The sequence below is a fragment of the Amaranthus tricolor genome, chromosome 12 (genome assembly GCF_026212465.1).
Source record: "Amaranthus tricolor cultivar Red isolate AtriRed21 chromosome 12, ASM2621246v1, whole genome shotgun sequence".
Lineage (NCBI taxonomy): Eukaryota > Viridiplantae > Streptophyta > Magnoliopsida > Caryophyllales > Amaranthaceae > Amaranthus > Amaranthus tricolor.
In genome coordinates this window covers 2,452,341-2,468,490 of record NC_080058.1, presented here as the reverse complement: position 1 = coordinate 2,468,490, position 16,150 = coordinate 2,452,341, and the positions used below count along the sequence as shown (strand labels likewise).

Here is a 16,150-nt window from a genome sequence, read left to right as displayed (position 1 = left end):
GAATTGAGATTAATTCAGTGTTCGGCTCAATTTCAGTTTTGGGATATATAAAATTGAAAAACTAAAATCACCAAAATAATACTCATCAGGCATGTGAGGCTTTTCCATTCTCACTCTAAAACCATAACATTTTCATTTTCATTCTTCCCATCATCCAGTCTACTTTATCATATCTTTATGAAGACCAAAGGTTGATCTTCATCATTTCTCTTTTTTATTTTATTTATTTTCCTTTTTCTGCATTTTTGTCTTTTTTTTTTTGTTTTTGATTGTTTTTGTTTATTCTTTTTTTATTGTCATATTTTAATTTGTTTTTGTTTTTTTATGTTTTTTTTATGTTATTATTTATTTTTATGTATTTAAAAGATGTTTTGTTTAATTTTTTGTTTTTGTTTTCTCTTTTTGTTTCATTATTTCGTTTGTTTGTATTTGGATTATTTTCTTTGGTTTTGATTATTATTTATATGGTTTTTATAATTTTGACAGTTCTCATTTCTCATATTGATTGAAGAATATTGTTGATGCCGGTAGATTTGGATGCTTTTCGCCTTTTCGGAGATTAATGCATATGTTCGATGTTGTAGGGAATTATTCATGGAATTTGTAATGAACTTTTTAAGTTTAGAATTTTTGATTAACTCTCTAACTTGTTGTAGTGTATTTATTATGAACTCTTTAAAGTCTAATAAACTACTCTTATTATGGAAAATATTTTAATTTGGTTCAATTCTATCAATTCGGTCAAATAGGCCAATTCGGTGCTATTCGGTTCAATTTGGATTAATATTTTAAAATTCGGTTTGATTCAATTTGGATTATAAAAAATATGATTTGGATTTGGACTAAAAAAAAACTAAAACTGAATTAAATTCGGTTTGATTTGGATTTGTATCTAATCTAAACCAAACACCGAACTTTCACCACAATTACAGGGTCCTTCCACTAAAGAGGAGTAGTGTTAAAGCAACAAAGAAGCATAAAGGGGAAGAAAAAATGAGTTTTACGGCTAGTAGATACCTACAGTAACCGGTTAAAATCTGAAAAGGGGTGTTATCAGCAAATAATATACAAAAGTTGAATTATTTAAAATAATCAATAGCAGTGATTATTCATAGAAGATGGGCAATAGGTAGAATTATTTTGGACAATTTTTTCTTATTTTAATGATAAATATTTTTCACATGAGAAGTATTTTCAACACACATGGGTTAAATTGCTCAATTAATGCATACATCTTTTCACTAAAAGGCGGTCTTTTACAAAAATAGTTTTTTTGGAAAGCAAATTTATATAAATCAACCAAACAAAAAACGATACCTACAGAAAACAAGGGACCAATATATAGTACAATATCAGTATGAAAATAAGGCCTACTTTCTATGAAGGATTTCGTTGCCTTACTCTTCATATGCTACGAAACAAGAACCTCACAACAATATAAAATGCTAAAACAACCGCTAAATTAGGGTAGCCAGGGGGTCAGCAACAGACTCAACAACAAGAAACTCAAACAAAACGATCTAAAACAAGCCAACTAAAAAAAAGAGAAACACTACAAAAAATTTAACTTTTCGGGACATTGAATTTAATGGCATTAAAAAATGACAATGATTTATATTTTTAGTATAATAATATTTTGTTTTTATTTTAAGTTTTACTATAAAATAATTTAATTAGACTTTATTTGGCCTTTAGTGGCATATGTAATTGTTACTATAATCTATAGTGACATTTATGAGAAATGTCACTAGATATTATGTCTCGAAAAACTTTAGTACTCCCTCCTATTCCTCCCATTAGTCCCATTTGACTTTTCACCAATTTTTAGGTGAGTCAAATGAGACCACTTAAATACGAGAGATAAGATGAATTAGTAAATTGTTAATGATTCCTTATTAGATTAATGATTCCCTCCAAAATTTTAATTTTGCCTCCTAATTTCTAAAAATGGATAAAAAAATTTGAAAATAAATTAAAAAATTCTGAAAATTAAACATAATTCTGAAAATTGAAAATCTGATACAAGTCCTGACTAATACATTTATGAATTTATACATTACATAGTTCACCATTGATTAAAATTAACAGTTCCAACAACGAAAAATAAAATTACATAAGGATCGACTACTTAATTTCTCCAAGCTTTTTCAACTCTTCAACAACATCGGGATAGTCGTAGTCTTTGCTGATCATGTGATTGCGTTTTTTTTTCTTTCATCGACTTCAGAAAAAAAATCAAAACATAAACTAATGCATTAAAATTAGGCCACAAAATTAAATCAAACAACCACATTTGTCAAATCTTTTTGTTTCATCAAGTATCTAAATGTCCAAAAATTCTAAAAACTTGATACAGATTTACTGAGAGGGAACCATCAAAAAATAAAATTTCAAAACATCCAAATCTGAAAACAGAAAATTAGGAGGGAACAAGCAAAAATAAACAAAACAGAATTTGAGAGGGAACCATCAAAAAATGAAATTCCAAAACATCCAAATCTGAAAACAGAAAATCAGAAGGGAACAAGCAAAAATAAGCAAAAATAGAATTTGAGAGGGAACCATAAAAAAACAAAATCCCAAAACATCCAAATATGAAAACAGAAAATCAGGAGGGAATAAGCAAAAATAAGCAAAACAGAATTTGAGAGGGACCAATCAAAAAATGAAATTCCAAAATATCTAAATTTGAAAACAGAAAATCGGGAGGAAACAAGCAAAAATAAGCAAAACAGAATTTGAGAGGAAACCATCAAAAAATTAAATTCCAAAATATTCAAATTTGAAAACAGATAATCAGGAGGGAAAAGCAAAAATAAGCAAAACAAAATTTGAGAGGGAACCATCAAAAATCCTCTATATATGCTCTATTAATTGCACACAAAACAAACACAATGGGTAAAACAAAAAATGTTACTCCACATCAAAAAACCCAAATTATGCAAAAACTCTTCTCATCCATGAACAAAAAAGGTAGACCAGAGCTTGGCACAATCAACAAACTAGCTAATGAATTTCAACTTTGTAGGAAAACCATAACAAGGTTATGGAAGGAAGTTCAAAATCAAATCAACAACAAAACAGTAATCAACTTGGGGAATAAGAGGATTGGAAGAGAACCAAGTAACAAGGTTCAATTCGATGATGAAAAATTCAAAGCAATCAAATGTGAATTCAAGACAACGCAACATTCAGTGGCAAAACAAATTGGGGTATCACAATCAACTATATTTAGATGGAAGAAAAAGAAAATCATAAGGAAGCACACAAATCCTCTAAAACCTGCCCAAATTGAAAAAAATAAGTTGCACAGGTTATTTTTTGCGATTTCTAAGTGTTACTATGATGATTGATGCATATAAATTCAAATCACAAGATAACATTATTCACATAGATGAAAAGTATTTCTATCTAACCCGTGAAACACAGACTTACTATCTTGCTCCGGGTGAAGTAGAGCTACATAGGGAAATTCAATTGAAAAGGTTTATTCCTAAAATCATGTTTATGTGTGCTGTAGTAAAACCAATATATGCATCTAATGGTAATGTGATTTTTGATGGAAAGATAGGTATGTGGCCTTTTATAAGTCAGGAACCTACGAAGAGGAGCTCAGGAGGAAGGGAGAATTAGAAACTAAACCAAATCAATCAATCATCAAAGAGCACATGAGGGCAATGCTCATAAACAATGTCATACCAACAATCAGTGCTAAATGGCCTAGTATACTTTCAAAAGACATTATCATTCAACAAGATAATGCAAAGCCTCATGTAGCACCCAATGACAAGAATTTTGTTGATGAAGCAACAAAAGATGGATTTAATATCCAACTTGTGCAACAACCACCAAATTCACCTGACATGAATGTCTTAGATCTTGGTTTCTTTAGATCTATTCAAGCATTACAATTTCAAAAGGCAGCATACAATATAAGACAATTATTAAGAACAGTGAATTTGGCATTTGAGAATTTAAATCCTCAGTGTTTGAGATTTGTGTTCATTACCTTACAAGCTTGCATGATTGAAATCATAAAAAGAAAAGGTGGTTTTGACTACCACATACCACACATGAACAAAACCAAACAAGCAAGAGAATGAACATTGCTAGATTATTTGTCAGTGGACAAAGTCTTGGTTGTTGATTCACTTCAACACTTGCTAACTAAGGTGAGCTTTGAAACAATTAATGAATTAGTTCAAATGATTGGGTTTCAAGGGGATGTTCAATTGAGTGAACCACAAATTGAAGTCACACAGGGCAGAATCAACATGGACAACAACAACCAAACAGCCAGAAGCACATAAAGCAGCAAGGGAGGAATGCACATTTTGGACAACAAGAAAGATCCAACAACACAACAATCAAGCACACTTTTGGACAGTTTTTGGACAGCTTTTGGATATATTTTGGGAAGCATTTGTTTCAAATTCAACAACAAGTATAAAAATTTATGTTGTTTATTGTGAAATAATTGTATTGAAATAATAGTAAAATCAAAATAGTGGTTGTTTAGTAGTTACTCTCAGGTTTAATTTTTGTTCATCATTAAGTTAAGGCCTTATTTTTATAAACATTTGATTTTAGTGGCAATTGGTAGCCTCCAAGATCAAATATGGTGTCAATACCAAGCCTCCTAAAATCAATAAATGAATAGAATAATGCTATGAATGTGGCCCAGAATATTTGCCCTCACATAAGTTTATTGGGCATGTATTCATTAATGCATCAATTCAAACAACAACCCAAAAATTCATTTCATTACTAGTCAAGAAAAATATGCAATTAATGACCATAAACATACTTGTAAATGGACCAAGGCTATCAAGCCATTCTTCCTGCTCACAATCACTTTCAGCAAATACAACATCTATCGAGTTATACACATGGTTAGGATCGTCCAGTTCTGGAGTATAGATAGGTTCACCCTTAGAATCCAGTTCTCGACCCCAACGTGGATTAGTCTCAACAGATGATTCATAGTCATCATCAGATTCATCAGGATAATTAGGGTAATCATCATCAACCCTTTTAGGGCTATCATCATCAAGAATCTTACCGGTGTTCATCAAACCCACAAAATAATCAAGAACAAACCCAGATCCTAAAACGAAAAAAACATCAAGAACAAACCTAGATGTTGAACAAACAAAGAAAAAAAAAAGTAAAAACTCAACAACAAACCCATATTTTGAAGGACAAACCCCCAGATTTTGAAGAACAAACGCACAAAATAATCAAGAACAAAGCCAGACCTTGAAACAGAAAAAAAGAGACCAAATCAACAACAACAAACCAAAAAATCAAAGAACATACGAACAAATACATCAGAAATTAAGTACCCACAAAATCGAAAACAAACACTTACATCTACAAATACTCATATTTCGAAAAAAATTAGATCCAGAAATAATCACCCAAATTACGTAGCTAGATTTCAAAGAACATACCCACAAAATCGAAGAACAAACGCACAAATTAATCAGGAACAAACCCAGATTCTGAAACGAAAAAAAAAATCAAGAACAAACCCAGATCTTGAACAAACAAAGAAAAAAAAAAGTAAAAAATCCTCAACAAACCCAGATTTCGAAGAACAAACCTCTAGATTTTGAAGAACAAATGCACAAAATAATCAAGAACAAACCCAGATCGTAAAACAGGAAAAAAATAAGACCAAATCAACAACAACAAACCAAAAATCGAAGAACATAATAACAAGAACATCAGAAATTACGTACCCACAAAATCGAAAACTCAGATCTACAAATACTCAGATTTCGAAGAACAAACTCAGATTTGAAAATACTCAGATTTTGAAGAACAAATGAACAGAAATGATGTTTTCTAGGGTGCTTGTTGATATGGAGATAGATAAAGATTGCCAGAATATGTATGAAGAACATCTAGGGTTAGGTTTACAAAATGGAGGGAAAGGTTAATTTTGGGTGATTAGGGAAATGTAATTAATGTGTTTTATTAAGAATATGTAGGATTTATAGGGGTTAGTTGATAGAGTTTAATGAATGTATAATTGTAAAAAAAGTAACGTGAGTAAGAGTAAAAGAGTAAAAAATATATACTAAAAATAGAATTGGGACTAATAGGGTGGCTTGACCATATTTGGATTTGGGACTAATGAACTGAATAGGAGGGAGTATGATTTTTTATTAAGTTGCTAAAGGGTCTAATAAATGTTATTAAATCAACTATACATACTATTAAAATTTGAAATAGTGACATTTAAATTAAATGTCACTAAATATATCACACTTAGTAAATTATGTTGAAATGAAACCTGATCTCCATTCTTGTAGTCTAAAGATTCTCCATCCACATCCACTTGACTCCTGGAGGCTGGAATGCTAGGGTGCACAGCTTGGATACACTGATAAACCTCGTACTTCGCTGTTAGAACAACTCTATCGGGCGCCCATACTCTCTTGTTCCATACGTCGTCCTTGCGGTTTTGACAAATCTGGTATACAAGGCTGCTTAGAGCTACTTTACAAAAATAGTTAATTTACAATGGAAAATAATTTCAGGAGTAGTTATAGATAGTACTAGTAAAGTCCAAATTAGGACTTTTCATGCAAATTCGTCACACATTAATTCAATAACTATTATTTGGTTTATATAAATAAACTAAATTACTTTAACACAAATTCTGGTTAGAGACGATCTCTTTGAGAAATATTGGATATTAAATAAGTGCATTGGACTGTGTAAAAACACAAATATTGCAAATACTTTGAAATAGAGAAAATTTCTGTATATATCATTAAATATTATATTTAAATTTATATATTTATGATGAGAACTATATTCATGTTTACTATGAAGAATAACTGGATTAATATTGACAGAAAAAAATATTTGATGCTCGTTTGTCATTTAGAATAATATGGTATATAGTATATTTATACTCATTTGTCATTAAGAATATTACATTTAGTATATAGATAGGTGTCTATTGTACCACTAGAATTTTTGAAGGGAAAAAAAATAATAATACTGGAGTGACATGTGTTCAATAAAAAAAATAAAAAATTAAGTATTTTATAATATAATTCTTTACATAAAAGATTTTATTTTTCTTAATTTTTGTGAATATTTATTGTGGGAACTTTATTAAAAAATGGAAAGAAGTTTCCATTTGTTATTTTGGGGTGTTTCATTTATTGTTCCCATAAAAAGTATTTTAATAATGTTTATGGTCTGCATATATCTTCCACTAACTTTAACTTAACATTTTTATATATTTCTTATAGTTTCCACGTGTTTCTCATCAACTTCATAAACATATTTTTTTATTAGTTGTAGTCCAAATATTTTTTCCACTAATGTTCTTTTAATATTTTTTTAATGTTTATGTTCACCATTATTCTTCCATCAAAATTATTATTCAATAGAATAATAAATTTATCATCCAAAAGATTCTATTTTTCTTAGTTCTCATGAACATTCCTAAATAGGATACAGAAGCTATGTTTGTACGAGTGTCTAAAGGCAAATACAAATGATACCCTTTTTTCCATTTAATAAAATAAGATATTTCGAGTATATAAGCGTTGTATTATTGTTAAAAAAAAGTTAACAGTAGAATTAAATATTTGGTGAAAATTTGTGCAATGTGCATTGAAATTATAATATTAATTACATCGTTATTGTATAATTTTCATTGATATCGTAAAATAATTTTATATTCAGAAAATAAAATTTATATCATTTTCCGTAAAGAAATACAATGTAATAAACAATTTAAATGTAATCCTTGTGAAATTGATAATTGTTATCCATCTATAACATATTCAATAAACAAATTTTAACATAAAAAAATAATTAATTAATTATTGTAATTGTATTATATATATACACATGCATCAATTTATAACTCACATCAAACTATTTACAGCATCCCTGACATACATATACGTACATGAGCAATTTGATGTTGATGACTTGGTCCCCAACACCCAACTTAAATAAATGCCCCACAAACGTTGTAGTGCAAATTGACAATGTTACATCAATAAACAATGTGTTATCAACATTGTATTCATTGACATTTCGTACAACCTTAAGATGAGAACCACAAACCACATGATTTAGGTGTACAAAAGTTCCAAAACAAGTGCATCATACAATTAATACCATATATGTACACCCCAAAACAATGTCACATCTTGTTTGTTTTATTTCCTTTTGGTTGAATTTCATATTAAGACATTTCAAATGGTGGGCCCTAAGCGAAAGGCCTTTTGAATGATATCTCAAAATTAACCATGGATGTTGTAGAGTAGCTAATAAACCCCTTCATGGATCGCCATTGAACGATAAGTGAAAATGTGGGTCATAAGCAAACTTCATGGCAAGGGCAAAGTGGTGGGCAGTGTCGGGTGAATGGTGCTCGACTCTAGCTCGTTCAGGAACAACCCACCGGCCCTCTGCGTTCCTTACCATACCCTTGTTGAGATCTTGCCTCCATCGAGGAGGGACCCCGTATTCAGATTTAAGAAAGCTGGAGTCCTTGTTAACAAGAGCTATATCTCTCTTGGTAGCTAGGCTAAATTTTTTTCCTTTACCATGGTAACCATCAATGAGGTGTAGATGAGCTTCAAGATTGTGGGTACAACCTATATCTGCAGATGGTTTAAGAAAAGGCGAATGGGTATGATCCAAAGGAAGTTCAGTCCCAACATGGGCATAACTCCAAGGAAAGTGTACCTTGTCTTCTAGATACTTTTGTAACTTATTCTTCTCATTGGCTATAAGGCCAGGCATAGTGGGAACCTTATCATGAACATTAATCACTCTAAGTTGTTTAATTCCTAACTCATCACACCTCTCCTTAAACTTAAGATTTCCAACCCTAGGACTTGCGAAGGAAAACACCGAAACTGGTATTTTCTTAGTACGATTCTTATCATCTCGAACAATATTAAGCCTCATTTCGGCTATATCATACGCACTAAGTAATGCAAGTGCACCACCTAAACTATGCCCGGTGATTGTTATACTGAGCTCCTCCCCTTTGAACTGCTCGACTAGTCGCTTCACCTCGGCTAAGACTTGCTCGCGAGCTGAAAACGAGCAATACTTACAATTCTCTTCCTTGGTGGTGTAAAGATCATAAAATCCGGACTCAATTTGGACGTTAGGGTTGTCTCTAAAATGGGCTGGTCGAAGTATATTCTTAAGGTCATGCAACCATTCTAGGTATGTGACTGTTCCTCGCCATGATATGAGAATGTCCCTACGTCCAAGCCTTTTGATCTCTTCTTCATCACTAGTGACCGCAACATAACCCATCCAATTTGCATGTGGGCTCCATATACTCCTAATGCTTCTTGACTTTTGGAAGAAACTTTCAAGATTAATGTTTGAGGTTGCATAAAGGTACCTATAATTAGGGCATAAAATTTGAGTGCTAGGTTAGATAAAATGTTTGTAGGCCTTGTATGTGACATCAACTAAATTATTTTAACAACAAGATAATTATGTTAAAAAAATCAATTCAACGAAAAATTTAAACTAATAGTTAATACCCAAAATATATTACACTCTAACACGTTTCATCACGAAAGCTTTTTGAGTAAGCGTGGAAGCAACATAGACCCGACTCATTTATAGCACAAAACAAGGGGTGAGTAAGATTCAAACTTGTGACCTCTTGTTATGTTGGCTCTGATACCATATCAAGAAACCAACTCGACCAAAAGTTTAAGCTTATAGTTAAAGCCCTATAAAATATTATATACTCTAACAAATTATAATTAAGATGACAATTAACTTCATAGTTGTCAATGGAATATAATTAGACCCATTTTCTTTCTCTAAAATCTAAATTATCATCATTATAATCAAGTAACATTACGCCATTATCTAAAGAGGGTTGTTTTTGTTGGAGTAGACAGCACTTAAGATCTCCAATATGAAGAGCTTATTTCGGTTATTGGTTCAAAAAGTTTTCAACATTTTATATAATCAACTAAATTTTGATATTAACATGGAATGTTTTGAGATAAGAATTAATAATAATTTTAGAGCGATAAGGGCTAGCTAGAAAGTTCATATGAATTCAAATAAAAGTCAATAATGGTTGGGTTTTATTTTATATTTGTTATTACAGAAATAATAAGGTCAATTATATATAAGAGTAAGTGAATTTTTAATAAGACTCTTTAAGAGTTCAAATATTGTCTAACAAGTTTGATACATAAGCAATATAAAGACAAATATGTTTGAATAAGTTTATGTAAATTTAAACAATTATATATAAAAAAAACAAGCCTTAATTATATTCTATATAAAAGTAACAAAATGAATAATTCTTTTCCTAAGGTTGGATTATTAATTGTTATGGTCCGTTAGTAAATGATTTTTGTATTTTTTTCTTTAAACATACAAAGACTCCATAAATTTCATTTTTAAAGAAATAGAATATCAAAAATCAAATAGGAAGAGTGCTCCTTTTATTCCTTTAAAATAGATTTACAACAACCATTAAATATAAGCTAAGCTGATAGTTTTATCTTGGCGATTATTGTAATTTAAAATAAATTTACAATAATCACTAAAAATAAGCTGATAGTTTTATCTTGACGATTGTTGTAATTTAAAGACATAAACTTATATATATATATATATATATATATATATATATATATATATATATATATATATATATATATATATATATATATATATAATTTTAATTTGCTGCTTATTTTAACAAGAATTTAATGAGCATTACTATCTTTAAAAACTTTTGTAGAACTGAGAATCATAACCCAGTATTTGAGTGTATTTTCTTTCTACTTGGGATAGGAATTTGATTTTCACCTTCTAGCATATGTATTAGTTTACCCTTACTCTTACGTGCAAGGATTAATCTCTAGTCTTTCCCATGGCCATCCTATAAGGGGCAAGAGGGGGCTATGTTCCTGACTCATCCAACAAATTAGAAAAATGACACTTTAATATTATTTAATAGTTGGAGCCTTAGGGGGACTAAAATAGCATATTTAGTAAGTATAGAGCCATAATTAATATTTTATTCTGAGCCTCTTAAATCTTAGGGTCGGCTCTAATTTTTCCCATGACAAAATGAACTTTTTGTAGGAATACTAGCATGAGAAAGGAATGACAATATTAAACCTAAATGAATTTCTTGAGAATTTTTAACACATACCTACAAATATTATAGCCATAATGAGCCATTTCCAACTTGTCAAAGAATTCAGTAGTCACAAACTTACAAGATCCACAGTACATAGAGTGAGGATCAAAATCAAAAGAATCATAACAAGCTTGAGCAAACTCCCCATAACGTAGTATTTCTTGACGAAGATGGGAGTTTATAGGGTCTAATATCCCTTCCCAATCATTTTTTCCATGAATTTCTCTCCATACCTCGCGCAGAAGCCTAGGATCCTCTTGAGGTTCAGGCTTCTGCATAAGAAAAAACTCTTTTTGTCTTTTCTCTTCCACCGATAATTCAAAACGACTTTGCACTAATGCATTTTGAATCATTCTATTAGGTTTTGATGATCGACGTCGACTAGAAAATAAGGAATAACTTGTAATTTTGGTAAGATTATTTGGCCATGGATTAAAGAGTTGGTGATGGCAAAGTTGTTGCTCTAGTAGCATGTTTTGTGGAAGGTGAGGATAACTAAGTGGGTATGCCATGAAGGGATGAGCTTAATTATACTAGGTAAGAGTAAGAGTTTATAGACAAATGAAAATTTAGAGGATGAATATTTTTCTTTTTTCTAGGACTTTTATTATATTGTGTGGAAATTCTTTGGTTGATTTAGAGCTTTGAGCTCTTATATAAGATTGGAAAGGAAGAGAATATCGTACCACATGTTTCATATTTTATAATTATTTATTTCTAGGAAGTAGTTATGTCAACAGTGTCATAGTTTGTAGTAGTAGTAGGGACAATAATGGATTGGAGTAACGATGTAAGAAGCAACTTAAGAGAAAAAAAGTAACACGGCAAACAAGTTCATTGTGGTCCAAAGTCTTAACACTTAATATAAATGTATATTTTTTTGGATTATTAAACTAGACAAAAGAACGAAAGTGTTAGGAAAAAAATTATGTTTATGTTTTTATCTGAAAAAGTGATACTTACTTTAACTGATATAAGACTTGAATTTCATGTGTAGTTTTAAATTCTGTTATATTATTTGTCAACTTAATAAACAAAGTCACATGTTATACATATTCTAAAATTTTTAAAAATTCATAATTGTTAGAATTTTAAAATGCAACAAATTATACACAAGACAAAAGTAGATAAATTTTAAAAGTTTTATTAATGTAATTTGTTTCTTGTGTCTAGTTGTCTACATTTATTAACGTATTTATACTTTTGGCATTTTATGTTATATATATATATATATATATATATATATATATATATATATATATATATATATATATATATATATATATATATTATTCTACATTTAAATTATATCATGCTATTTATTATTTATTTTTTATATATATGACTAAAGATACTACTAAAAAGTAATGTTAATACATTATCCATAGTAGAATAACTTAAGTATGGCGAGAAAGGCCGTCGCCCAATTTTTTTTTATAATATATAGAGTATGTAAAGATAACTTTAACTAAAATCATAGAAGAATAATGGTTAAATTACTGGTGGAGTTAATAATTTTAAGATCAGGTAAATATTTTATTTACCCTATATTTCTTTAACTTAAGTATTTTGAGGTTTATTCTTTATTTTGTTTTTTTTTTTCAACATAAATTTGAGATCCACACCTTTACCTCCTCATCAGTTTTTTACTCTAGTTTTAAAAAATACTTCATCCGTTTATTTTGTTCTTTCCATTTACTTTTTGCACAATTTTCAAATAAATTTTCGAACTTTACTATCTCTAAATACGCATTATAAAAAATTATAAATAATATATGATAAAAAAGTATACATTAAGACGAATTTAAAACGAGATCTCACATGAATATATTTTATCATCTATTATATACGTCTTGAAAATCTTAATCAAATTTCTCTCTCCAAAATAAAATATTCTAAATGGGGAAGAACATTAGAAAACGGAGAGAGTAGATAATAAGATTTCGTGTTAACTTATCGTACGTTAAATTAAATTGAAGCATTGCATGCCTAGTTTTTTCTGGCAAATTCAAACGTGTTGAGGAACAACAGAAGAAGTTTAATTCAAAATGTTATCTTTCAAAAACATTGTAATTTAGTGATGCATTCAATGATTCAATGTTTCTTTTAAGTCCATTTCCAAAGAATATTGACGGGATTCTACTTAATTACTATGATTAGTGACTACTTTATTCTGTTGGTTATTTGTATATTGTTGTATCGAAAGTGGATTACTTCTGCTCTTAAATGTTTGTTACTAATTCCCATATATTGTGTGGAAAAATATTTCTATGATGCTATCAATTACAAGGATAATAAAACGAAGAATGTATTACTTACCCGTTACCAAACGGTTGAAATTAGTTGCCGCACTTACATAGTTCGTATTGATTCACGTAACATATTTAAGAATCTCAATGAAATGAAAAAAGTATAACATATTAAGAAATTAACACAAAAAAAAGTATAAATTAATGGAGAAAAATAGTTGGGAGAGAACTGTAGAAAAATTGAATAAAATAATATTTTTTTAAATAACTGTCTCCGTTTCCAAGCCTAAGGTCGAGGCTTGTAAAAGAAATTTACCACGATAGACTTTGTTCGTTGTTACTAACAGCGAACAAAAGGAAGACAATTTTATAATTTTTGAAAGGACAGAAAAACTAAGGTTGTTCGCTGTTCATAATAGCAAGTATGGATGGTCATGGGTCCAAGATCCTATAAGACCTGCCCCGAATCCACCCCTTTTCTAGGGTTTGAGACTTATTATTTGAGACTTATCAAATTCAGGTTGGAATTAGATCTCAAAAACAAATAATGGGTCTGGATTCAGATCCAAACCCTTAGATACAAACCCAGACCCAAATAAGACCTATAGACCCTCCCCGTGAACCCAAATCCGGACATTTTACTAAAAAGTCGTGTATTTTATATGTGCATCTTTGGTTTTTACCCAACGGCTCACCTCTAATTAGTGTACATTCATTGAATTTTGAAATAAATTGAAAAGAATTTGTTATAATAAATTTTATTTATTTATTATTTATAAACTTTTTTATTGACAAACTAAATATTAATAATAAATGGAAATAAATCATGATAAGAAGACAGATCAAGATAAGAAGACAAACTAAAAAAACGACTTACAAATGGCTCAAATTTGCCAAGCTAAGATACTTTTTTTAGATTCATTAAGGACCCATTAAGAACCCTAGACCCATCAAGTCCGGCGGGTCTGGATCTAGGAGTGTAAATTTTGGACCCTTAGGATCCGAATCCAGATCTGGATCCACTAAAAATTAATGGGTCTGGATACGAGTCTGGCTGGACCCGCTCTAGACCCGCCCCATGACCATCCCTAAAGTCAACAAGACAACAAGTGAACCAACAACTATATATTTTTGTCCCTGCAATAGCTACAACTAGACCTGGGAAAATTTGATCCGACCCGAAAATGAACCCGGGACCCGACCCGACAAAACCCGAACCCGACCGACCCGAAAGCGACTTAATCCGAAACATGACCGACCCGATAATTACCCGACCGAAAACCGACCCGTTTTGACAGATTTAATATCAATTTTTAGAGTAATTTCAATGTTAGAATTCATTTCAAATAAAATTTTAGTTTTCAAAGTATCTCAACATATTGAGTGTATCACTTGAACCCTAAAACTCATCAATAGATCTCAAAAAACACGTATTTAACGTCTTTTTAGCCATCGTAATTATTTTTTTTTTAAAAACAGGACGTTATAATCATCTTAATTGAATACATGTATCTTGTTAAATCAGTCAAATGAGTTTTTAATTCTTCTACATTTCAGTAAGCAAATCAATATAATTTATACGAACGTTTCGCACGTTTGAATGAGCTTTTCAAAAAACGAATGTCGCTACCCTAAATTATAAAACAGCGTATCTTATAAAACGAAATAAGTACTTAGTTAGTTGTATATCTTTCCAACATGAAAATTGTGAAGATAATTTTAACGTCATTTTTATCTAACGTTACAATTATAATAAACAAAATAACTTTTATAAAGCGCGTATCTTACAAGTCTTTCAAAATAAGTATTAATTCCCCTATTTTTCTTGCACTTAAATGAACCTGACATACCAACTATTTTTTGAAAATCGTACATATAATTTCTCTAATGATTTTTTTTAGACATTTTAATGATTTTTTTTATGTTGAATTAGTCGATTGGATATTCTAATGTTTTATGGTAACCCGTTGGGTCAATCCGAACCTACCCGAAACCCAGAGTGATCCGACCTGAAACTGACCCGACCCGAAAATGACCCGACCGAAATTGATCCGACCCAAAACCCGACCGACCGACCGTTTTCCCAGGTCTAGCTACAACATACATTATCTTCCATTAGTTCGCTATTAATAACACGAATAAAAGAGTTTTGATTTTTTTATTATACCTATCTACATCTTTGATATGAAAACGGTTATTTTTTGAATTTTTTTTTAAATATTTAACGTATTTTGTCAAATTTTTGGGAGTCGTACAGAGTTGTAGGGACTGGGGCATAGGTAGAATGAGCATTCGGTTTCTCACCCGGCCCATCTCTGTCTTGTCTATTTTTATAGAGATGTTGTCTAAAGAAATTGAGGTTATGTTGTTGCTTTTTTATCCATAAAAAGAAAGTCCTCCAAACTTTGTTAATTCTATTCCAAATTCTTCTATCTTCAATTATTGTAGCCTTAAATAATTGATATTTGAGAGTCCAATCTGATATCATAAGTGGCCGAGCAAGAGCAAGACATTAATTGGAAAAGTGCATGGCTTATTAGTTGTAAAATGAAAATAAATAACCTTATTTTAATTCATAGAGAGAAAATAGCAAGATTAATAACATAAACCAAAAGAAAATGATCGATATAACAATCATAAAGTCACAAATAATAATCATGACAAAGATAACTACCAACAGCGTAGTTTATCTCTAACTACTTTTATCTTTGATTAA

The 16,150-nt window shown here is 30.2% G+C and overlaps 2 protein-coding genes across 2 annotated transcripts; one reads left to right on the top strand and one right to left on the bottom strand.

Moving 5' to 3' along the window:
* The first annotated feature begins 2,625 nt into the window (after positions 1-2,625).
* Positions 2,626-5,087, top strand: LOC130796800 (uncharacterized). Its single transcript, XM_057659197.1, has 2 exons — positions 2,626-3,313; positions 3,572-5,087. Exons 1-2 carry the CDS (start codon positions 2,895-2,897, stop codon positions 4,101-4,103), a joined length of 951 nt encoding a protein of 316 aa, XP_057515180.1. The 5' UTR covers positions 2,626-2,894; the 3' UTR covers positions 4,104-5,087.
* A 2,762-nt stretch (positions 5,088-7,849) lies between these two features.
* On the bottom strand, positions 7,850-11,935 carry LOC130796885 (phospholipase A1-Igamma3, chloroplastic-like). Its single transcript, XM_057659305.1, has 2 exons — positions 11,198-11,935; positions 7,850-9,406 (listed from the first exon to the last, which is right to left on the bottom strand). Exons 1-2 carry the CDS (start codon positions 11,695-11,697, stop codon positions 8,320-8,322), a joined length of 1,587 nt encoding a protein of 528 aa, XP_057515288.1. The 5' UTR covers positions 11,698-11,935; the 3' UTR covers positions 7,850-8,319.
* Between the last annotated feature and the right edge of the window lie 4,215 nt (positions 11,936-16,150).

Bases quoted from the DNA above. Each gene is read 5' to 3' on its own strand.
- LOC130796800 (XM_057659197.1), top strand. From the start codon at position 2,895: ATGGGTAAAACAAAAAATGTTACTCCACATCAAAAAACCCAAATTATG. The intron at 3,314-3,571 runs GTTATTTTTTGC...ATGGAAAGATAG, and splicing joins GAAAAAAATAAGTTGCACAG to GTATGTGGCCTTTTATAAGT.
- LOC130796885 (XM_057659305.1), bottom strand. From the start codon at position 11,697: ATGGCATACCCACTTAGTTATCCTCACCTTCCACAAAACATGCTACTA. The intron at 9,407-11,197 runs GTATGTGTTAAA...CCCTAATTATAG, and splicing joins TATGGCTATAATATTTGTAG to GTACCTTTATGCAACCTCAA.